A 24,832-nucleotide genomic window follows, 5' to 3' on the forward strand; every position below is an offset into this window, starting at 1 on the left:
ACAAGGCACCACAACAGGTTGTTGCTTGGCTCAAGAACTGGGGTTGAACACGGTACAGCATGGACCTTTCCAAAGACAGAATCAGAATCCCAACATCTGTGGCTCGTATCATGCACTGACGGTTTGTGGAGCAGGCAGAAATGGCTTCGCTCTCCTGTGAGCTACTCTGAGCCAGGGTACTGGTGGCCGCCACAAGCCAGGAGGCTGCTGACTACCCCATCCAGCTCATCCCATGCATACCCACTGGCTCTGAAGCCTCCCATACTCACTTCACTCCATAGCGATCCCGAAACATGATGTGGTTTCGGAAGGTGCGGTTAACGTCCAAATCTATCTGCTTGATTTCTGACGAAAAGCTCTTTGCTTGCTCTTTCATTTGCTGGGAGAGAGGCAGACAGAAAGGAGGAGTCAGGCACCATTTCAGCCCATGCCTCTGTCCCTCCACGCAGCGAGAAGTCATGCTTCCTAGAGCAGGAGTGTGTGAGCTGCACAGAGCTACCACAGAGCCACTTGGGGACGCTGCCATCTTGCAGTGAGCAACAATCTGCAGCCCAGAGGCGAACCCCCAGCCCCTCGGCTGTGCTGCTGGCTCAGTGAGAAGGGGATAACCCCACACTCACAATCCAGCCATTGCTCATCTTCCAATGCAAAGTTTTCAGAATCTAAAATAATCTTTACAATAAATTCTGCTCTGATTTATTTGATTTCTTTGTGGTACCCAGTCTGGCTGCCTTAAAGCATTAAGACCTCTGCTGGTGCTTAAGGAATGATACACTGCCTTAAGGAACCAACACAGATGTATGCACCAAGTCCCTGAACTTTTCAGAGGCTCAGCTATAATAAAATCTAAACTGTTATGATGGGCTCTATGAAGTGCTCTCCAACTGCTACTTCCCCTGCAAAAGAGAATCATCTTAGATTTAAGAAGCTTCCCCTAGGAAAGCAGTTTTGGGGTATTCCCTTGGACTGGTGCAAATTATAAGAGTCCAGAACAGAAGCTAAACTCAAAGCCAAGAATCCCCACGTTCCCTCTGATGCTGACTAATAATTTAAGGAAGCATCACAGAGATAAAGGACTGAAGTCCACTGCAAAAAAAAGGAAATTCAAACCAAAACTAAGCCCATCTCAACCAACTGCACCTTTAGTGTCCCAAGTTGAAGATGGTCCATGGACAAATCCTGCTGCAGTCTCATTTGTAACCCACTGTTCAGCCCTGCGCATGCAGGCAAGGACCACTTTGCTATTACCAAGCATCTCATCTCACAGCCTTTAGATAACACTGGTGATTATGCCCCCCTTTAATATCTCCAGGGTCACTAACTCCTCCTCCAAGTTAGCTGCATTAATAAAATACATTTTGTGACTGTCTTCAGGCAGCCTGAGATCCACCAGCAGGTTGGGGGCAACAGAGATGAGCATCAAGCCCAGCTTGCCTTGAGCCCAGGATCAGGACCCATCCTTGCTCACACAGGAGACAGAAAATAGCACATCTGCATGGATACTTAATCATCTGCTCCAGCAGCTACCGTCCTTGCTTGTCAGCCTGATAACAAAGTGCTTCCAGACTGCTGTTGACCGCCCAGGATGACCACATCAGCTCTGGGGAACATCAAAAGGTCATTCATACCCAGATGCATCCAGTACAGCCAACACCTGGGGCAGTCACAGCATCTTGGGAATATTAAGTCCAGCCTTGAAAGCAGCTGTATGGATGAACAACAGTGCACAGGCTATTTTGAATTACTGCCTGCACAAGACAGGGGAGGATAAAAGTGACAATGGAATGAAGATTTTATTAACAACATCACTTCCCTGATGTAAACCCCATGCTCTCTGCATCTTACGGCTCCCTGCCCTCTATAAAGCAGGCAGAATACCTGAGACAAGATGACTATTCATATGCACCATGTCACTTCAAATTTCTCTGCTAAAGGCCCTCTTGTTTTCCCTGCTAAAGCAACACAGAAACCTCCCAAAGATTGTAAAAAATCCTACTCTGGGCCTTTTTTAAATCAGTGCACCTAAATAGCAGTGATTCTGTATAGCTGAATTGCACGTAGGTTGCACTTTGTCACCTCCATGCACCCAGAATGCTTGTTTACCATTCTGCAGATGATAAACAAGAAGCCCAGGATGGGTTGTTCTCCTTTTATTCCCTTAAGTAACCTGGGGACTCTATAGATCCTGTGCTGAGTTCATTAATGCTGCAAGCTGGTGGCAGAGCACAGGCTGGGAAGCTGGAGGTGCCATCCCAGAGACTTTTTATAAACCAGCAGGTAGCCAGAATGCCTCTGCTCTGCCCCATGGCCAGCATATTACTCCTGACACCTTCTCAGCTATCCTCAAGCCCTCTCAGTTGTGGCTATACAACCCCAGGGAGGCAGAGTATCACACCCACATTAAAACCAAATGTGGCATGTCCCATAGTAGCCTCCGGGCTCCTGAAGCATCAGGGACAACTGAGCTGCCATGGTCTTGAGAAAGACTTGGAGACTTGCATGGAAAGGACTTGGAGGACAGCTGGGAAAAGATAAAGCACTGTGGAAGCAACTGGAGCCGGCTTTTTAATTGCATCACTCTAGAGGCAGCACGGTCACAGGGGGCAAGGTATCCCACGTGGCTGGAAAAACAGCTCCTCCACCAGCCCAAGCGCAGAGGACAACATCTCTGCAGTGGGGATCATAAAAAAAAAGATAAAAGACCCAGCATGTGCCAGGTGGCACACTCAGAACTCCAGGAGCATGCAAAAGTCAGGCTTCTGTGCCATGGTTCACAGCCAAAGAGAAAGAGTGGCCTTGGGACCAGTCCCTCCAGGACACAGAGCTGGAAATGACACTTAGTCCCTTCTTCCTGAAAGCAAACCCCCTCATCCAGAACCTGCACTAAGCCTCTTCTGGAGGAAATTAGGGGAGAGCTAATTACTGATGGCAGGTGGCATCAAAGAAGAGGTAGATTAAGATGAGCTTGTAGGGGGTTTGCATCCAGCAAAGCCTATTAGGCCTGAAGCTCCTGTTTATTACAGACCCCTCTGGAGCACAGATAAACTCCTTGTGACTTTCGTTTGTTTGGATTGCTTGCTGCCTGCACAGCACAGCTTCAAGGGAGGGAGCACGATAAGAATCTGCATGCTGGGAGAGCTTTCTTATCTCTGCTTATTACCATAAGCCCAGCACACCCTCCCCAAGCCCTTGCACGTGACTCCCCCCAAGTGGCATCTCGCTATTAACATCTATGCTTGACTAATCATAATTAACGTTAGCATCATCCTGCTTAACAGGCAGGGATTTTTAGGAACACCTGCAGGAAAGTAGCACTCAGCCTCCTGCCTCTGACAGGCAAATGTCTCCACAACAGCCTTATCTTCGCTTGGGTACCTGGTGCAAGCTAAATGGTAACACAAGTTTGGAAAATAAGTTAATTATCAACCAAGGGGTTCCACATGCTGCCTACAGAAAAAGGCAGAGTAAAGGAGCTGATATGCTCCCCCCAAAATAGCAAAATACAGGAAGCCCCATCATTTAAGTTCTTGTTCAATACACACTACAGAAATTGCTTCTTTCGTACCAAGGAATCTAAGCCTACAACATGCAGTGCTCTGGTAGGAAGCAATGCAAGGCAGGTTTTTACCCTATCTGCAGAGAAAATAATAGATTTTTAATAGAAAAATTATTTGTATTTGATTTTAAGAGTGATTTTTAATAGAAACTTTCAAGACACTTATAAAAACATTGAAGACACAAGATAAAAGAAACCATTTCAATCCAAGTTCTTCCAATACTGCCAGCTAACTTCCAGCTGCACACCTAAATTGTAAGCCAGGACTCTGTGCTCAGTAATCCCCCGCCCAAGCTTGCAAGACCTGCCCTCACCCAACCCTTAATAGGGTTTCTTGACTGATGCCCCACTGTCAGCTGGTTTAAGGTTTTTGGCCTTGCTGCCCATTTCAAAATGCCCCGAGTGAAAGTTTCAAGCACATGGAGAGGTTTGGGTACCTCCACCCAGAACCTACCCACTTCAGAGTGCTTGTGGCTACTCCACAGTTCCCCAGGCTCCCTGGAGTGATATGAGCAGTACCTTTCCTAAGCTTCCCCTCCCTCTTCCCTGCGGATGTAGTAACACTGACAGCATATCTTTGCTCACAACTACCAGCAGAATAAATGGAAGCAGCATATTAGGGAAAGCAGCAGAATAACATGCTAAAAAGCCCCAGCCTAATATACACATGTGGTTCAAAAGTTTATACCCTTTGCATTTTCAGTCCTCACTAATTTTAAACCTTTCCTTCTCAGGGTCACAGCAGTTCACAGATGGATCAGGCCCCACCACCAGCACACAGTGTATGTCGCTCAACACGCTGCTACTGTGTGGTGGAGGGTGCAAGGGCTGGGTGTCCCCCAAACCATCCCTGTAGGAATTCCCATTTCCCTCCTGCCCATGCAAGTGGAGATGCCTGCATCCACCATGGGTCCCACTTGCCCTTGCCGGTGAAGCCCCACCAAACCAGCCTCCCCATCACCTTGCTCCCACTTTTTTTGCCAGTAACAGCCTGTACCTCATATTTTCCCTCATTCTCCTTCTTCATCTTCTCAACATCCAGCAGAAGTGACCAGACCTGGCCTCGCACCTGAAGTGGGATCCCTTTGTACACTCGCCGGCACATCTGTGCAGAGGGAAACGTGCAAGATTAGCTGGTCCTGCTGACGGCCAAACACATTTGCTCCTTGGTTTGCTGCTACAGACCACCAGCCATCTGAGTGGACATCCCAACCAGTCACTTCCTCTGACTGCACTGGTGCAAAGAGGGCATCTCCAACCTGACAGATGAGCTGAGGACCTGCATCCAAAGACACCTACTCAGTCAAAATCAAGCCACACCTTACACTTTTAACCTTACTGGAAGAGCTGGAAATAGACCACCCTATTTATACACGGAGGCATCTCAGGTGCTTCACCGTGATCATATTCTGTGCACACCAGCATGCACACAGACTCCTCCCCAAAGACCAGACACAGCACCCTTGGCTTTGAAACTTTTGATTTGAGCTTCCATGGCTGTTGGCACCTGGATCCTCAGTGACTGGGGAAAAAAAAATACATTTCTCTTTGGAAAGGAGAGCCCTTATGACAGCCACAAGGATGAGTCTACAGCAACTCTCACAGCTTGACAAGCAGCAAGGAGACTGTGGGCAACACCAAGGGCACTCCCGGGAACGTGCAGGGTACTCTTCAAACCAGGAGGGGGATTAGGGACAAACATGCATGTGTCCCCTTCTCCTGCCTCCACATGTTCACTTCATCTCACAGATGCCTCTGTCCTTTTTTCTTGCCATAAAGCCCTCTCTCTCTCTCTAAACAGACCATTAAACTTCCAAAGGGAAACAGAAAAAAAAGAGCTTTTGTTCCATCCCTGACTTCTCCCATTAAAAGAAAAAGCTTCATAAAAAAGAAAAAAAAGCCTTATTTCTGAATATTTTCCACTCTTTCAGTCATCCTACCCACGAAATGCCTTGTAGCTGCACTACAAAGCCAACTGTGGCACTCCAGGTTCCTGAGGACCTGGAAGTATGCTGAAGTCCCTGCTGCACATGCCCAAGCTCCAGCTGTGGAGGAGATTTACGTTGCAACATGGTGATCCACGAGGACTAGACAATTCATTGAGAGGGGACAAAGGATTCATGGGAATGAGCTTGGGCCTGAGCAGGGCAGTGCCCAACCAGGCAATCAGCTGGCCTGGCATTGCCCTGGTACAAATGCAATCAACCTCCTCCCACATCCCTCCTCTTTTCCTTTAGGGTGCTCTATTTCATGCATTTCAGGCTGATGCAAGAGAAAGGCTGCAACTTATAAGGAAGCATCAAGATCCTAGCAGAAGATCCTCTGGACATGGTACTGTGCTCTCAACCCACCTGGGCTCAGAGCCTCTGAGAGCACAGACCCATGCACACACCCATGCTCCTTGTTCTGCGATGCACCTAACCGATTAAAAAACAGCAGTGACAGCTCTTGTCTCACAGGTTTAGTGTAAGACAGGGGGTGGGGTTCAAATAGACAGGATGGGGACAGCAAAGAAATAACACCACTATCCCAGTTAAAATAAATACATAAATTAGCTATGCAATAAATGCCAAGACCACCATGTAATTCTAGAAGAGTTAAATGTGTGCTAGAACACCTTTCCACCCCATTATGGTAAATATTTCAATATTTCTGCTGACACAGAAAGTGTCAGTGTAATGTATCCTGATCCTGTGAGTGTAAAGAACATCTAACATTTAAACTGTCATTCTCAGCACTTGCTAAATGCTTGCTCTGCCCCAGGTGTTGCTTAGCACCCACTTTGAAGGTCCAGTGCATAGGCAGGACCATACCCTGCAGAAATCCTTTGCCAAATGCTGCCCTCCCCTCTGTATACATCAAATAAGAGCTGCCCACTAAAAAACATCTCATTACTATGATGTGCCCATGGAAGGCTACCATTTGATTCAACAGCACCTTACGTTTTAAGTGGGACATCACTAATTCACTGTATGCATACCCAGGGGAGACACTCCTGCTCATCCAAGCTCACACAAGGTGTTTCTGCAGGATAGCATGCCATGCAGGAGAGTTTAATTCCCATGGCTAAAAGACCAAGGAGACAAACAAAAGATTCCCATTCCCTGAGAGTCACCAGATCAGGACGAAGTAAATGCAATGTATCAGGAGACACAAAGCAACGGGGCTATATGAAACACATACTCAAAGCAGTAATGGTAAGGTGCCCACAAAAACCTGGCTCCTGCAAGCGCTTGTGACTTCATGAAGCAAAAGCTGAGACGGGATCAAGAAAGCGGAATATGTACCAATTCAGATATAACCACCAATTCAAAAAGAAATTCTTTATTTCCAGTGCATTATGAGAAGCCAGCTGACAGCTGCCAAGGTAGAAGATGATGCTCAGCTCTGTGGGAAGAAAATAATATTGGTTTGAACCCCCAGAGCTGATATTGTTTTTTAATGAGCGCAACCCTCACTGCCATATAATAAATGTCTCTAATGATACTCTCCATAAGTGTGGCAGGAACAAGGGAGATAGAGAACATGTCAAGATGGAACTGAACTGAAATGCCTCCCTGTTATTTATCCAGGGGCTTTCCTCCTCCCACCACCTCCAAACATGAAAGTGATAAAACCTCAGAGCTGTTAGTCATGTGGAGGAAAAATGAGCAATTTTCCTTCATCACGAAACTTGAAGGGAAACAGGGAAGTTATCATTAAAAGCCACATTTATGCTGGGATGAACTGACAGCGAGAAGGCAGCGGGTGATGGCAGCTCCTGCTCCATGTGAGAAAAATAAAACCCCAACCCTTAGGGTCACCATCTTCTGTCTTTTATAAACCCCTCAGCCCTTACAGATGGTAAAAGAGCACCTAGACCATGGCCCATGCAGACTAAGAGACCAATACATGGCACAAAGAACAGACATCATCCTATCTCACAAATGGCTCAAAGAGCAATCCTTCTGGAGAGGAAGGACTCCTTCGCTTTCTCCACCAGTCATGTGCCAGAGGAGCTGACCTGTGAAAATCTTCACCACCACCACCACCCCAGAGAAGAGGGCTTCTTTTTTGTATCACAAAGTCACTGATAATGTGACCATGCAAGACACATGGCAGCCTGGACTTCATTGCGTGTGGTTTTCTTTTTGTATGGATAATGCTTGCTTCCAACTCAGCTGTTGTTCCCCTGCAGCTGGAGCCTTGGCTTTGCCAGATGGGGTGCCAGCAGATCTGCAGGAGCTTCAGCCACAAAGCAGGGGCAAATTTAAATCCTAAAGTTGATGTACAGGCATATACATTTATTACCAGGGCTACCTCTGGGGGAGTGGAAAATGCTACCTGCCTTCCCAAAATGGCAAAACACAGCTGCAGTCACCCTGCAGCTCCCAGGCACAATTCCTTTTCTTTCCCATGGCATTTGCGAGCAGGAGACCTGACTTCAGCTGGCCCTGCCATGACAAATGTCTGCTAGCTATCCCCAGCACTGCCAGATTATTTACTCTTGGGGGCCTGTGTGAGTGCACACAGATCCCCAATTCATCCTAAACCACTTTGCTGGCATGCGCTGGATTAAGTGCCTTGCACTCCTGTGACCTCAGCAGAGACAAGGCCACCCCAGTGCACAAAGACAGGCTTTGCCTAAAAACCAGGCAACTCTGGCCAAAGACATTGCTCTCTTTAAAGGTCCCATCCCACATGGCCCACAAGCAGCAAGAAGCAGTTTGCAAATGACGCAGAGATCATATCCTTTTCCTAAAACTGATACTTCTGGCTTAAATCCACTTACTTCATGGCTACAATGAATAAATTAACCCAACTACTGGAGTGCATGCACCACAGACTCTTTTTTTCTCTGCAGAGCTGTGCTGCCTTAGCTGTGTAGATTCTTACATGATACCAACCATTTCTTAATCTTCCCAAGCAGAGCCAGGTTGGATTTAAACTCAGGTTTAAAACAGCAGTGAAGAAGATACAGACCACCTGAGCCTCCCTGTGCTGAACCCTGAATTACACAGTGTACCACTTCCTTGTTGCAGGTTTCATGTACTGTAACTCTACAAAGCAGTGTGGTGCTTGCATAGCCTCCTTTATTTTTATACCCCTTCCCTTGTGGAAGTACAGCCAGGAAAAGGCACCACTGTATCAGTCTAACCTCATTTATACAAGGAATTGTGCTGATGTCACTTTTTGTAGCTGTTGTTACTGAAATTAAATCAGATCATTACAAACGTGTCTAAAACAGAGATGAAGACAGATCTGATGTGATGATGAGCATAAGGGACCCCAGAGCATCACTTCAGTTAAGATAATCCTATTTGTTACTCTTCCTTAAATAGGTTATGCCAGAAATTATTTTAGGCATAGCTGGGCTATGCTGTTTTATAAACTGCAAAAGGCCTTCCTCTTTTTTTCAGCCTTATTTCCTATAGTGTGTGACAGCCACAAGGCCCAGGCTGCAGTGAGCACATGCAGGGATGCACACTGGCAGCAGGCAGGGGAACAGAAAGCAAAACCCTTTGCTCTCTGGCAATGGCTTACACCAGGGGTATGAAAAAGCTGCTTCCTGGCCTGCTGATGGGTTGTTGCTCTGGGACCAGTGTACACAACCTCCCTCCCTGCTGACATTTCATAACACAGAAGCTGAAACAACAACCTAAGCCCCAATTAGCTATTAAGACACTGCAAAACATGACAGCCTGTTTGATAAGCCAGGAGTCTCTCTTCATCAAGCACTTGATACGCTCAAGCTGTCTGCCAGCTCCAGCACATTAACTGGAACTCAAAAGGTTGCCCCTGAAGTCTACAAAGTCCCAGCCTGTAAAATAAGACTGGTTTCTACATCCCTTTAGCAGAGTCAAAGTCAAGGCAGCTTCCCTGTGAAACTGTCTGGGGCTCCTGCAACAAGATTCTTTCCCTTTCTAATACAGGGCAGTCTATCAAAATTAACAAAGGGAAGGCTCCTGCCTTCAATAAGAGGGTTGTGTTTTTTTTTAAGGATGACTTCCTAGTCTTTATTAAAATAACACAAGCTGCTGTCTTGTGACACTCAGGCTTCCTTCACGTCAGAAAGTGGCAAAAAACAAACCTGAAGGAAATGTGCAATGCAAACATGACAGCATGAGTGCTCAGAGAAGGAACAAAACCAACCCACTGTGCTTTAGAAAAAAAACAGATCAAGGGTTTGTCACATTTACTTTAGCTAGAAAAAAAAAACATAACCATCTGAGGGGCATGACTGTCTCTCAGCATAAGGTCCTTGAAATGCCATGTCTGAGCTGCATGGCAGCATGAATCCTTGAGCAACTTACATGCTCCTGACACAAGAGGTCACCTGCACACCCAGGTGAAGGATATGAAAGATACAACCTGATTTTATTATTGTTTAAAGTACTCTTTTTGTGTCTGTCAGGGTGTTTGCACTTAACAGTACATGGCTGCTCCAATTCACAGACCTTCCTGCCTGCACTTGCACTGGTGCAAGGAGTGTTAAGCTGGATGGGACTGAAACTCCTTTCTACTCCCTGGGGTCACCAGACTGCTTCTTCCCTGCTTGGGGCCAACTGCTGCTTCTCTGTTTGCTGGGAGGAGGAGACAGCCATTTCCAGTCCCCTAGCATGGGGACAATACCATGTCTGTGCCCAAGAGCTATCAACCATTTATGGGCTGTTATAAATAGCATCATTTATTCCATTACAAGAGCTCTGTGATTTTCTGACTTAAAGACCTTCAAAACCCACTTGCTAGCCCCTTGCCATTCAGCAGACCTGACCAACATTGTCTGCAGTGTGCTTAACACCCACTAGTTATCAGGGTAAATCCAAAAGACAGATGGGGATCACTGCTACTCCACACCCCCCTCACCAACTGACCCACGGAAGCCCAGGTGTGTTAAAAACACTCATTACCCATCCCAAATGTCCTCCAGGGCTTCAAGGAGTTCCCTGCACTCTGCTGGAATTTGGTGTTTTACCCACAAGGCCATTAACCAGCTAGTGCTAACTTCTAATTAGGAAAACCAAAGCCATGGGAGAGCCCTTTTTGCCTGTGAAGGAGCACTGATGAACAAAAATAGTTAGAACAAGCCTGAAATGAACAGAAGGATTATAAAATCCTAAGCCCACCTCTACCCCATCCCTGCTATAAAATGAAGATAAGGGGTTGTTTTTGTTTTGTTTTTAAAAAAGGACAAGACTGCAGCTGGTCGTTGGCTGGCTGAACCTGACATCACTCTGGATGGCCAGCTGAGGGGGATGCCCTGCTCAATGTGCCCCCTGCAGCTATGCAGATATCCTCTGCACAGCTTTTCAACTGAGCTTAAGTCTTTCCAGAGGACTCTCAACAGGTCCTAGAAGCAATAGAGCCAAACACCCTGCTCCTCCTGCCAAACAAGAAGGCTGCAAAGACCATGGCGACAAGGTGACTCCAGGCTTCAAGACCCTGTCCTGTGCAGAGTGCCATAAGCAGAGCAGGTCAAGCATAACGCTCCTCCCCGTACCCAACAAGGGTCCTGTTGTTAGGTTCAAGGGTTTTCTGTGTCAATAGGTTTGTAATTGCAACATATTACAAATATTATTTATTAAAACCAACATAGTTTTGCAATAGTGTTTGGTGCAGTCTCTTTTGAACACCAAAGCCAAGACACAAGGTTGGTTTCTCTGTCCTTGATTTCCACAGATGGATGCACACAATCTAACACCTAAGCAGCTTCTTAGGCACAGCTAGAAGCAAAATACAAGATCTAGGTGATGTTCTAGAAAAACAACATATGAGGAACATCAGCTGAACTGCATAGGTCACATCTCCCATGCCATTCCCAGGTGGTGGAGACAGAAACAACCTGCAGCATGCAATGCCCCCTGCTCCCACAGGGAAAGGACCCAGCTAGGCACACAAACATCTCTGCTGTGCACAGCGAAGCAGAAGTGCAAACATGCTAGCAACATTTAGGAAACCATTTTTAAAACTATGCTTGTCAGAAGAAGACTTTTTCCTTGTCTTTTCCCCCAGCAACTTCAAGGAAAGAATTAAAATATTACAGACCAACTGGAAAATATTGCCTAATTCTACCTGTGATCTTCGATTTCTGTATCAACTTTTCAAAGCCTGACTCATCAGAAGGATGCACTCCCCACCCACCAGACACATGCTCTTTCTTTTCCTCCTTACCTTGTCACTATTTCTGTATTTGCTCCATTTCTTCAGCATCTTTAGCCACTTGTCCACACGTTCGATTTCCTGCTGTTTTTGCTGGTGCAAGGAGGAAGAAGACAGGAGAAATGTAAGAAAAAAAGCCCCAGAAGATACCTCCTAAAACCACAAAACTTCATTCTCTTTATCTTTGAACTTCTACACGAAGACTTCACATTGCGGATAGGAATAATCCAGAGGTGCTTGCAGGAACTGGTTATTTCAACCCATGGTAATTAAAGCAGCACTGGTAAAAATGATGAGACACTTAGGCTTAATGTAGAGAAAGCATTTCTAAGAGGAATATTCTTTGACAAAAAATATCTTTGCAGGTTCAGCTAGCCTCAAGTCGTATCATTGTATCAGACTGGCAGAGGACACACTCTCAGCTCAGGGGTGACGAGGATGGAGATGATGTTACCTACAACCTCCAGTGCTTTTCCCTTTTCAAGCTACAGCTGCTGAGCACTGCGTCAAAGCAGAGGGAAAACCCCAAAACTGCTTTAAGAGGTGTGATTTCAGTGTAACATGGATAAGGGGAGATGCCTGAACCAGCAAAACAAAAGCTTCAACAGTTGGGCAACATGCAGTTCCCACCTCTGTGTAAGCAGCAGTGACCAGCGGACACTGTTTGCCTGCTTCGCTCTCACATGCACATTTGCTTCCTCAAAATCCATCCCCTCCCCAGCTGGTGTGACAAGGATCTGATCAATACCCATGATGACAGAGCTGGCAGCTCTCACCTTCTCTTCCAAGGTGGTGCGGGTTGGCAGCTCCTGCTCGCTGGAAAAGCAAGAGGTGACTGGTTACTCTCTGGGCAAGAAAGGGTATGGACGAGCACTCGGAGTGCTGCAGCTTGGGGATCGTCTTGGGCACCTGAGGAGATATGGCCCAGGGGCTTCCTGTCTTTCCTACAGCTGTCCCCCATGAGAAAGGGGCAAAGGAAGGACCAGACAAAACCCCATCACCCTACAGAAAGGGTCATGGAGGATCTCTGGAGAGCAATTGCTTTGAACCCCCCTCCTGCACTAAAAAAGACCTACTATAACAACTTCTTGTTCAGATTTGGAATAAAGAACCAGTTCTTTTAAACATTCTCCCCAGGCAGAGGCCACCTAAATCATCTGTGCCCTGCTTAAAATGGGGATTTTCTAAGGGAACCGAGAATGACCATATAGACCATATATATTTTCTCATCTCTTCCTACACCTCCCTGAATCATCAGGTGCAAACTCAAGAGTATCCCTCTGCAACAGACCATGGGCCTTCACAGAAGTAGAGGAGCACCAGCCTGCACCGTCTGATGCCAGGCTCGTGAACCACTGCAAAACGGTTTGCAAATGCAAAACCATTTCTGAGTCTTGCCTTGCAGCAGATTCAAAGCATCAGAGTATTTGAATATGTGTGGTTGAGGGAGGAGGCACATCTAGTCTTTCCTCCTGCATATAGGACTGAACAAGCCAAGCCACAGAGCAGCTTATGAGTCTGCCACGCTTGGCACAGATGGATGCACAGACATGTGAGTCAGAGAGGATAGGAGAGGGCAGGAGGACTTACTGCAGGAATCCAAACCGGTCTGTAACTTTATACAGTGTAAAATCAGCATCTTCCCACAGGTCAATCTGAGCTCCCTCCTGCCTGCCCTGAAAGCAGAAAGGACACCTGTGAGCAAGCTCCAGCATCAGGAATGCCCCAGTGCCTGAATCCCAGCCCCAGTGCCTGCATCCCAACCCCTGGCACGCTAAAAGGCATAGAGCTAGGAGACCAAAACCTGCTCTAAAGAGATAAACACAGTGCAGGCAAGAGCAAAATGTGTAAGTTCAGCCTATCCAGCATTCCAGTGTGCCTCTGCTATAGGCTGCAAAGGGCTGTGTATCAGAGAAACTAGTGCTGTCAAGCATAAGCCATTCTGGTGCTAGGGAGCACCGATGCACTGGAAGTTCAGGACCTTTTGGTATCTGTGCTGAGCATACAAGGGATCTGTGAGGAACTCTGTGGATGCGGTGAGAAGGGATGTGCAAGCAGGTAGTGAGAGCTGGCACAAAGCCTGATGGCATGAGGGTTACTGGGGTGATGCCTGCAGGGATGCAAAAGTTCTTATTCAAAGCAATGCTAATCAGTAAAAGAGCTTCATCCTTAGCCAGCATGATGGGGAAAAACATAAGGTTGGTACCTTCTCATATTTAGCAACAATCTCTGCTTTTTCCTGGGCTATTAAAGACTCTATATCTTTCTTCATGTCAGAAGCTGTAAGACACAAAAAAAGGGGCGTGGGTTAAGTAAATGTGTACACAGCATGGGAAATTTAGGAAACTGCTAATAGAAAAAACCTTTGCTAACAACTTCAGCTTCCAGCCATATCCCATAGCTAAAATTAGGCTGAGGTTGAAAAGCCCCTGCCTGTACAAAGCCTGAATGCAGCTTGCCTGCACACAGCAGGACTGCCAGCTCCCTGCTCTCCGCACACAACTGAATTTGAGCAAGGGGGAATCCTGTCTGCTGAAAGACAAGACACTGTGCCTTTGTTCTTAGGCACACACATGCCTGTATGAAAGACATTGTGTTTTTAAATCAAGACATGCAAACCAGCCACAGAGCCCTGGCGCTGCACAGCAGTGTTTGTGTGGATGACAGCAAACTACCATGCTCTTGCTCTCAGCTATGGGTCTGAAGCTGTGAGACGCTCAGTAGGGGCATCCAAAGGCAGATTTAACATCAAAGGAGAAACTAAAAGGAGAAGGTTTTGCCTACCGAAGTGTGCATACAACAAGTAGATTTGCCTCTCTAGATGACTGCCTTCTATACACCCCCTAAAAGAAAAACAACACAGCAGCAAGATGACTACAGAGTCCCCACTTACTCTGAGATGGGCATGTCTTCATCTAAACAAGACTCAGTCTAGCTCCCTGGGGTCTGTGCCAACTGCTCTGCTTTGTCCCATACACATAGGTACGAGCAAGATAGCCTCCCACATCAAATGTGACTCGAGTGTTGTCTTGTAGAAGCCCAAAGGAGCATGCTTCCTGTAAAGCCATAGGCAGTTTCTTGCTGTTCACCAAAAAAAAAGGCTGATTTAACACAGAGGAGAAAACACGGGCAGACAAAACCTGTAGGGAACACAGTCCCCAGGAAGAGGGCAGAGGGAAGGTTTACCAAGTCCTCCTCCTCTGAAATGATGATTCATGACCAGCCCAGATCAGAGAACACAATGACTATGGCATCATCTAAAGCCAGGCTACTACAAGCCACATTATACAAACCTTTGTGCTTCAGGAGCAATGCAGTAAACTTGTTCTTGAGCAGCTACTGCACAGTGTTTTTACCTGTGGATAGCAATGGCCCTCTTCTCTCCAAAGAGGTGGTCACCAGTGCTTTGGGATAGGACCAGAGCACAGCAATGCAGGATTTACTTTCCAGCTTCAGATGCAACACAGAAGTCATCTGTTCTTTTTTATTTTCAAAATTCTATAATTTCTTGTACAAGGCTTTCAAGTCTGTTCTGGTAGGGGGATCAGAGATGTTCTAGGCAGCTCCTTTTCAAGCCCTACAACAAGCCTCTCATCTGTATTACTTAATTTGTTTAGCTTTTGTATGTTCTGAGTAAATCACTGGATCATTTGTAATGTGACAGTGGGGAAAATATTTTAAGGCTGCTCAAGAACAAGTTTACTTCAAGCTGCCACTGCAGTTCTCTAATGGACACCAAGCACTGCTCTGACCCCCCTTCAGGAGGAACCTGAAGGGTTCTTGTAGGATATGCTATCCTAGCTTCTGAGTGAAGCTGCATCTGGATGGCAGCACTCAGCACCAGATGAACCAGAGCAGCCAAAGGCGCTGTAGTTGGAATGACCTGAAGAATGCAGTTTTTCCTTGAGAGTAAAAACCCAAGAGCAGTAAGAAAGAACTGGGAGAGCTATGATGAGCAAAAGCATCAGCGCTCTCCAAGGCTCAGCCCGCTTCTCTGTGCCTTCAGACATCTGTAAGTGATCATTTGTCTCATCTTACCAACTTCTTAATGTAACCTGCTCGCTGCCACCATGTCTTTCAGGCACAGATGGAGACTGCCAGGAGATCCATCTTTCCCAAACTCTTCATTTTGAAAGCAGCTATTGCTCCTGGTGTGATAGAAATATTAAACCATGTGCAATAACCAGGGCAGCTCTTCTGTGACACATTATCAGCCAGCAGCACAGGCAATTTACTGCTTTACACTCGCTAACAAACACCAGAAAAAAGCAAACTCTTCAAACTCACAGCAAGAATGGGTGTCTCTTTCCCCATTATTAACTCCACAACCAAAACAAAGCAAGGATGGAAATATTAAAGTGTATTTTGTTCCCTTATTTTTCCAAGCTACATCTCTTACGTCAAATGTTCCCATGAATTTCGTTCAATACACGTTAATCACAGCTTCATTTTTCAAAGTAGCAAGGTCTGAGTAACTGTCTCTGAGTAACTGTCTCATGGTGTCATTTAATCTAGCTGCATCTTCTCCTTCTCACATCTCTCTTATGTGAAGTTTAACTAGAAGACAAATTCACTCCCCCACTTCTGACATTTGTTTCTCGGTTGCTAGTTAAGGGGCCAAAGACTTCAAATTAGGTCCTTTACATGCAGCTAAAAATACAAATATTCTGCAAGCTCGAGGGAAAAAATAAACTGTGCATCAAATTAAATGGTAACTTTTTCCAAGACGTTTACAAAGAGAAAGTTATTCTGAAAGTCTCTGACCACACTGTAATAGAATAACCAAAGGAAGAGTGGCTCGGTAACATGGATGGGTTTACAGAGCAGAAGACAGCAGCAAGACCACATATATTTTGTCATCTGCTTCTGCAAAAGCCCCTCTGCAGCCAGAAATGCCAGAGTGGTGCAAAGGAGACAGATTGGCATCTCATGCCTGGAACATGCACATTTGTATTCTCATTCTGCTATAACAGCACAAAAGCCCAAGTTTAGGAAAACTGGAAAGCAGACTATGCTGATGGCAGTGTTGATGGCAAGATGGAGATGGCAGGTGGCTGCACCCACCTTGGCTTCTGATCACAACCCTGCTGCTTTTTGGAGTACAAAGGTGACACTGTGTTTGACTAGGTGATTTTCAAAATACTCTGGAGAAGCAACAGAATAGAGCTTAGCCCTGTAATGGCCTGTGTTGAATAAAGATATTGAGTATGGATATTTTAATTATTTCCTAAAATAAATAATGTGGATAGTTTTAATATTGTATGTATAATACAACTGAATGGATGAATTGAATTCATACATAGAATGTGGGTATATTTATTATTTAATATAATAAGAGTTCATACTATCACTCCAGAGTAGCTTGACACCATGAAGTTATAGCATTTGCTTGAGGGAAATGACACATTGTTTATATGAAAACTACTGAGACATTTATTTTCTGGAGAGCCTGATGATTCTGCCTGGATATAAATAGGCTACCATAACTAGGCACAGCCTGTAACTGACACACTTCTCCATATATTTATATAAGACTGAAGACTTTTCTTTTTAATACAGCACTCAAATTATTTTCTCCAGATTGCCACCCAATTTTTTCTATGAATTGTGTATTTTCTCAGCAAAAAAGGATTGGGATTTTTTTGCATGACAACCACACAAGGTGAAGCAGATATGAAAAGGAAAAGTAAATGTGAACAATGTGAGAATAGTATTAAATAAATTTACTAGGATATAAGCAAAAGATGGCCCCAAGACATGCACACTTAAATTCAACTGTGAAACAAAGTTAACAACTAGTTCCTTTGAAAAAGAATGAGTTGAAAAACCCCACCATCTGTCAATCTCACACCAAAACTTGCAGCTTCCAATTTAAAGAAGTAAAAATCAATCCCAACAACAGTAAGCTTGAAGATGCTTAATGAAAATGCATGTTACTGCCTACCAGCATGGAACTCTAGCCATCTGCAAGCCTGAAATAAAATATCCAAGTTTTGAATTAGAACAACGTCCCTGGAATTAATCCACCAGCTGGGATCTCAAGTATTGGCAGCAGAAAGAAGGTGTCTCCATCAAAAATTCAAGACTCGGTGCCAAAATTGTTACCTGTAAATTAGATTTACTGTTATTACCCTCCCCCAAAAGTCCTGTGTTTTTCCAGTAATATCTACTGAGCTCCAACTGCCTCTCATGGGGTAGAACCCATGAAGACCAGCCTGGCCAGGAGCATGGGAACCTCTGGCCACCAGTCACTCAAATTGTGTGTTGTAACCTGCTCACTGCCCAGAAGAGGAGTGACTGCTCCTTGTGCTCCCATGACCCGGTGACAGTGCTCCTTGTGCCACAACCCAGGGACACGGACACACACATCCCCTGTCACCCTCAATCTCAACATGATGCCTCCTGCTTATAAACCCATTAGCAATCACCCTGCCTAGTTTGCTCCCTCTGTGCCAGGACCTGCGGAAGACACAGACTCTGACACCTTTTTCCACAGAGGTCGCTTGCCAAGGTCCTCCTCTCCCCACTCCTCAATTTACATGCAACAAGGACAAACTTCGATCAAACTCCACCAGGATGTCAGACCAGTATGCAGAATCTGATCCATCAGAACAGCAATTGGATATGGACTGGAACTGAGACATCAAAGGCTCAGCTGATGGGCCCAGTCCTGCAGATGGTTGCAGGTGGTTGCACATCAGTATGTCTTGAGATGACCTCTCAGAAATTCACTGCAACCATGATTCCAGATGTGACTCCTCTGAGCCCTCCTCACAAACTGCTTTTACTGTTGGGACCTTTGCCAGAAAGCATTTTACCAGATTTTGAATGGAGTAGCTGTGGTGATGTTACCAAGCAATCCATCTGAGCTGCTGAACTTTTAGTCTCTCCAAGCCCTTTCTGCTCCTTACAAAGAAAGTACAAAACTTTTACATGCTTTTATACTGGTTTTAGGTAAGTTTTATACTATCAGGCTGCACAAGTATCATACTTAATTTGCTTGCCTTCACCATTTTGCTGCAAGGTGAACTGTAGACCCAGCATCACCTGGCAGAAGGGCTCTTGAAAACTAAAATATCAGCAAAATCTCCTCTTTTCAGGAAGTACAGCATAGCATCATGCTCTCAACTGTGAGCTAGGTTTAGGGATATTCTAGAACCCAAGTTTTAAACATTTTATATTGTAGAAAAGTATCTACTCAAGCCACTTGAGGTTACAGACTATGTTTTGGTAACTCCCCCATTCCCGCTGCATTCACCAGTCAAAGCAAATTAAAGGTAAGCATGACGCAGGCACACAGTCAAATACAGTTGAGTTATGAAATTTTACCTGTTACCTCTGCCAAGGAGAGTCATTTCAACTGCCTGCACCCCTCCTCAGCATGATAGATCTCCAGGGCAAAACGTGTAAAATTTGCATTTTTGCTTCAGTAACCTCTCACAGCTTGTCATGTTTCCCCTGCCCATCTGCACTCAAACCTACAAAAACATATAATTCTTGTTCTGCAAGCTATTGCAAGCAGAAGGTCATAGAAAAAGGAGAAATGGAGGCAACTTTTGACAGACATACGTCAACACCATGCTGCTGTGTATCAGACTGAAACTACTGCACTGGAATAAAGTAGTAAAGGTACGAACTTACTACATCCACATCTACTGCTGCCGAAATACAACAAGTTGCTGTTCCTGTTTCTTGTTCTATTTTAAAAGCACATTTTAACACAGTGTTTTATGTTTTCAGCCATCTAAGATATAAACCTGTGATTTCTAGTGGAAAAGGCTTAAAGTAAATGCTTAAGCATCTATGCAAGTGAGAAAGCTTATACAACATCTGCTAAGAGGTGAGATGCCTGCAGTCTGCATCACTTCTCAGTAAAGCACTGCTCTCACTTCTAAAGCCATTACTAATTCTAACAATGACTCATGCACTTGTACACCCTGGAATAAACCTGGCCATGCGAAGCAGTGCAACAGGCTGCTTGTGAAGCGGCTAAAGGAAGCTGCAGGAAGTTGAATAAACCCTGTGGGGGGCGAGAGGGGTAAGCGCATCAAACGGCACCTTGACATGCTTCAAACCATGCAGGCTATTAGCTATGTGCCACCTCCCCATCCTGGTTGCCTGGTATAATTCGGAGGCCACAGTCAGCAGCTGCGATCTGAGGAGCTGTCATAAGAGGCTCTTCTCTCACACACTTAAAGGCCTCTCAGAAGCAAAAGCCATGGGGTTCCACCACCTACCAAGCACACCCAAAATGAGTACAGCTTTGGGTCTGCTTCAATTGCATTGCCATGCCCCAAGGAAACCTCAAAGCCTCCTAAGACATCAAGGAGGAGCTGCAGGCTGCTGCAGGCAGGTGCTGGCACACATGCCTGTGTGCCCAGGAGGTGACGAGCCGCAGAAGGAAGTGACAGCCACGCGCTGCCAGAAGCAAGCAGAGCTTCCGCTTCACAAGACATGGCTCCTCACATAGAAATCAAGCTGCTACTGAGGTCTTGGTACAAGACTTGCCAGCATGCCCACCTCCATCGTCACAGCTGCCACGGTATTGCTTACTGGAAACCCAAATTTCAATCAAAAATGGACAACACGCTCAAGAACTTTACACTGAGAACTTCTGCTGATCCCCGTCCACAGTTCCTCTCTCATTAACAAACCCAGACTGCAAACAACCTGGCCAGGCACCAGCTTCAGTACTACACGCCACTGACTGCACTTCACCAACCTCAGCCCAAATCTGGCACTCACTCACAACCAAAAAGGCAGCCAGACTTGTACTCACAGTCAATTATGACTTCAGGAATGAAATTACTATCAAGCAGGATGAACCAAGATACAGGAAATCCTATTTGCATGTTTATTTCCTTGACTACAACAAAAACTCAGGAGCACACAAGCAGGCTGGTTTGTTTGGTTGGGGTTTTTTTTGTTGTTTAAGGGTGTAAGGAGCAGTTAGCAGTTGAACTGCAAGGAGGTTTATGATTTAACTGTCTCAGGGTCTTTAAAAATGACTGCCCACATATCACTTTAAATGAATCACATATGTGCTATGGAAAATTCAGATGAGCTCCTGTCCCAGTAAACTGTATCTGAAATTGCACTGGATGCTGTGCTGGACAAAAACATGCTCACTTCCCTTAGCAGAGCCACTGGGAACACCCAAATAAGAACCTCACTTTGAGGACACTAACAAAGTCACAGCACTATCACAGAGAAGACCCTGAAGATTTATCAAAACAATGACCCACAGCATACAACGGCTCTTGGGGTGATTCTCACCTACTCTGGAGCCAGTTTGTAAGTTCAGAGAAGAAAACATGGAAATAAAACCCAGCCCCAAGCAACATGCCCTTACCTGAACCTGGTACCAGGTGCCGAGAGGCATCAGCTCAGCTGGACTTGTCCTCTCCCCTGTGGGCATCTACCTGGCAGGAGCTGGTTGTCTCCACCGTGGGGTGGTGAGGACCCCCAGCCACTGCAGACCACCGATCAAATGCGCTTTGTCCTCACCCGTGCTGTCCAGGTTCAGTGACGCTCTCCCCTTCCCTCCTCTGGCACATGAGAGCTTGCTGCAAGTGTCTGGGAGAAAAGGCAAGGAGGGAGGCAATCCACACGTGGGCTCTCTCTTCCCCTGAGCTCACTGCAAAGGAGATAAGGGAGTTAAGTTTTCCATTTCTGGTACAGCAGAAGCACGATCGTTTACATTCAGAGGAAAGACAGGCTGCACTGGAGTGGGCAGCAGGGCAGTATCTCAGGCTGCTGGGGAAGGAATAGGCTGTAATTGGAGGGCACTCAACGGCACAAAAAAAACCCTACACTCACTAACCTGTGCTGCAACCAAAGCCTTGGTGTAGGTCAGGCTCAGATTTTGTTGATTTGGTGGTGTTCTCAGGATGAGTTTCCTCCCCACCCAGCTCACAGCATCAGCCCATCCAGAACTTGTGCTAACACAGAGGACTCATTATAGGAATTTTGTTTGGGGCTGGGCAGGAGTTTTAGAACTATCTGGCCGTACATTCTAGGTACTGAAAACCAGCCTGTATGCTTCCAGCTGCATGCTGGGAAGGGACTCTTCGTTAGGAACTGTAGTGGTAGGACAAGGGGTAATGGGTTAAAACTTAAATAGGGTAAGTTCAGGTTAGATAAAGGAGGAAGTTCTTTACTGTGAGGATGGTGAGGCACTGGAATGGGTTGCCCAAGGAAGTTGTGAATGCTCCATCCCTGGCAGTGTTCAAGGGTAGGCTGGGCAGAGCCTTGGGTGACACGGTTTAGTGTGAGGTGTCCCTGCCCATGGCAAAGGGGTTGGAACTGGATGATCTTAAGGTCCTTTCCAACCCTAACTGTAACCAATTCTATGGTTCTATGATGCTCAGCTAAGACACAACTCAGCACCTGGTTTGCAGCAGGGGAGCTGTGTTTTAGTCCATTTTCTGGCCTGGTTGAAGTGCCAGGTGATGGAGGACTTCCCATACAGATCTCTGACTATCACATTTTTGTACCAGCAAACACATGCTACTGACAACTCAGCAGGCAGAATATGCCCCCTGCCCAAGCCAAAGGCACAGTATTAAGCTCGACTTGAGCCAATCTAAGAGTATGTTGCTGCCAAGAAGGGATCCCATGGAGGGTCAAGGCCATTCCTCCAGGACTTTGGTCAGGTTAAGACCAGTAACATAAAGTCACCAACTCACATGGCAGAAGAGCTGGGACCAGCAGTACCACCTGAGCCACCTTGCAGCACTTGCAGTACCTACCTGATACATCCAAACAGCTAACGCAGTTCAAAGGATACCAGAGCCCAACATACAGCTATCAGTTCTTTTAAAACAAGTTTTTAATTCTCACATTAAGCAATGCGCTGGTTTCACAAGTGTGAAATCAAGACACCAACCTAAAGTGCAACGCTTCTGTCTGAAGCCAGCAAGTGCTGGGAGGTGGAAGTGTGTGTTGATGCTTGGGAGAGGAAGCACAGCTCCCTTTCATCATAAGCAGCCACTTTAATAACACCACCTCTCCTCCAATACCTCTCACAAGCACGTGCAAATGGACTTTTCTCCATATTCCTGGGCTGTCCTGTGCTGAATTTCCCTGCTGTCACTCCTTCAGCACCTAGATAAAACAACTCGGAGACCCCCAAAGTGCAGAAGACTTCACACCTTTTCAGAGTGCTATTATAGGTTACTTCCATCAAGTAGCCTATAATACAGATTACATTATATATACATTAATCACTGAGTAATTTATAAGGCTTACACACATTATAATGCAGATTACACATGGTTCCCAATTTCCTTCCCAATTTGCACTAAGCCACCAACCTTTTAAAGTATGATGGCAAGCTGTGGCCACAATGATTAATTCTTTGCCACTAGACTATGACAATGCAATGAAATCTATATACATTGGCCAAGTCTTTTAATTAAAGAAATCACTAAAAGTAAGGCTGCAATTACTTGCTATGCACACTCCCCACAATGAGCTCACACAGCAGCACTGCCAGTAAATAAAACCTCAACCTTCCTGTGCTCTCAGTATGACATCTTGCTCTCACATTGACACACATTTTTTGTGCTCTACCTTAGCACTCAAGTTAAGGTCTTCTGCCAGGATGGAGATGGGAGGAGAGAAGCAAGACTGCTGATAAAGAGATTTGGTCTCCTCCTTGTTTATGCTCAATAAGCCCAGCCTTGGTGCTTCTGTAAACTCTCAGCTGTTGCAATGTCAGAAGACATGTTAAACCCTCCAAGCAGAATAGTGAGTCTACAAGCAACTCCTCATCAGCTTCTACTTTTAGACCTCACGGGGAATAAAAGAGCATCCAAACATTTTTTTTAATTCTCTTTTTGACAGGAACTCATCTTCTCCAGACAACAATAGCAAAAAAACCCCAAACAAACAAAAACCAGCACAAACAAATCCTAAGATGCTTATGTTTTTATGAACATACATTTTTTAAAAGCTTCATTATTTTTATGATGTCTCATTAAAAAAGGGAAGCAAACTAAAGAATGCGAAAGTCCACATGCGGCTTTGGGAACTGAAGACTAATTTTCTCTTTGCATTCCCTCCTACCTCCCTTCTAGTGTCTATAAAAAGGCCAGAAATGCTGAGGAGGAGGTGAGGGGGGATGTCAACGACCATCCTCTTTTTTTCGGGTGATGCACTGACCTAGAAAGGAACTACATAAACACAGAGCTTAGGAACCAGCTTCTTCTGTTTGCTTAAGACTGGAAGAGCAGTTTACATTTCTTTAACCGTAAACTAAAGGAAGCTACAACGGTGGTCACTCTCCACTTGGATATGCATTCCTCTCAAAGTATTGTATTTTATTCTTTTCAGTTCATGTACAACACCACAGGACACACTTCTCTTTTACCATACCCTGGTCACTCTTGCCTCCAGCTATACATGACAATTTTGGGTAAGCTAAAAGCTCTCACCACATCTCCTTTTGCTATTTAAAACTTTTTTGCTCTTCAGCTCAGCAGCCACTGTCAGCTAGAGGCCACCCACACGGAACACGTGCCTGGAGCAGCAGGGCGAGGACACGTATCCTCGCTGATACCTAAGATGCTACCCTGGGAACTGTGGAGCAAGTGAAGGTCACTAACCAAAACCAAAGGAACAAGGATGCAAAAATAAGCTACCGTGCTGCCAGCAGCCTGTGCTTTCCTTTGTAGAGAGGGGCGGCATCTTTTTTAAAACACAAATAAGGAAGTAACAAATGTACCATCATATAAAGTCACTGGGACAGCTGACGAAATAAATGGGTAGGAAGTTAAAAAAACCTACTAATAATGAGATGCAGCTTGTCTGTGGAAAGCTCACCCAAAATAATCACTAAGGTAAATGATTTATAAGTTGCAAACATGTTAAAGTGAGACCTATGCTGACCGTGTGGGTCCTGCACCGCTTGCCAGGGCCCCTTGCTCCACCCCATGTTTGGTAGGGGAGGCAGCTTGAGCCATTAGCCTGACCCCGAGCCACACTAATGCCCATCCTCTAGGAAACTATGTATTTTAAATTAGGTTCTCTGAGTACACCCTCATTCCTTCAGCTGCTTTAATGAGTTTATTCAGCTCACATTGCCTCCAAATACACAGCCCCATGCAGTAAATTATTTGTATTTGGCAGCCTCTG

At 45.6% G+C, this 24,832-nt stretch overlaps 1 protein-coding gene across 9 annotated transcripts in view; it reads right to left on the reverse strand.

The window, feature by feature from the left end:
* The window catches only part of LOC134163914 (USP6 N-terminal-like protein), a 78,833-nt gene that overhangs the window by 12,678 nt on the left and 41,323 nt on the right, over positions 1–24,832 (reverse strand). For 5 of the 9 annotated variants that reach the window (XM_062619139.1, XM_062619138.1, XM_062619140.1 and 2 more), the window contains 7 exons: positions 21,048–21,332; positions 13,902–13,975; positions 13,286–13,371; positions 12,472–12,511; positions 11,708–11,788; positions 4,554–4,661; positions 270–379 (listed from right to left, as the gene is read on the reverse strand). In XM_062619139.1, the coding sequence (XP_062475123.1) occupies positions 270–379; positions 4,554–4,661; positions 11,708–11,788; positions 12,472–12,511; positions 13,286–13,371; positions 13,902–13,967 (491 nt within the window). In that variant the 5' untranslated portion in view covers positions 13,968–13,975; positions 21,048–21,332. The remainder of the gene's footprint in view (positions 1–269; positions 380–4,553; positions 4,662–11,707; positions 11,789–12,471; positions 12,512–13,285; positions 13,372–13,901; positions 13,976–21,047; positions 21,333–24,832) is intronic. The other 4 variants (XM_062619145.1, XM_062619143.1, XM_062619144.1 and 1 more) reach the window with 2 other exon arrangements.

This window comes from Pezoporus occidentalis, unplaced genomic scaffold, assembly GCF_034315485.1.
Source record: "Pezoporus occidentalis ecotype Australia unplaced genomic scaffold, CSIRO_AGI_Poc_V1 ctg21, whole genome shotgun sequence".
Taxonomy (NCBI): Eukaryota; Metazoa; Chordata; class Aves; order Psittaciformes; family Psittacidae; genus Pezoporus; species Pezoporus occidentalis.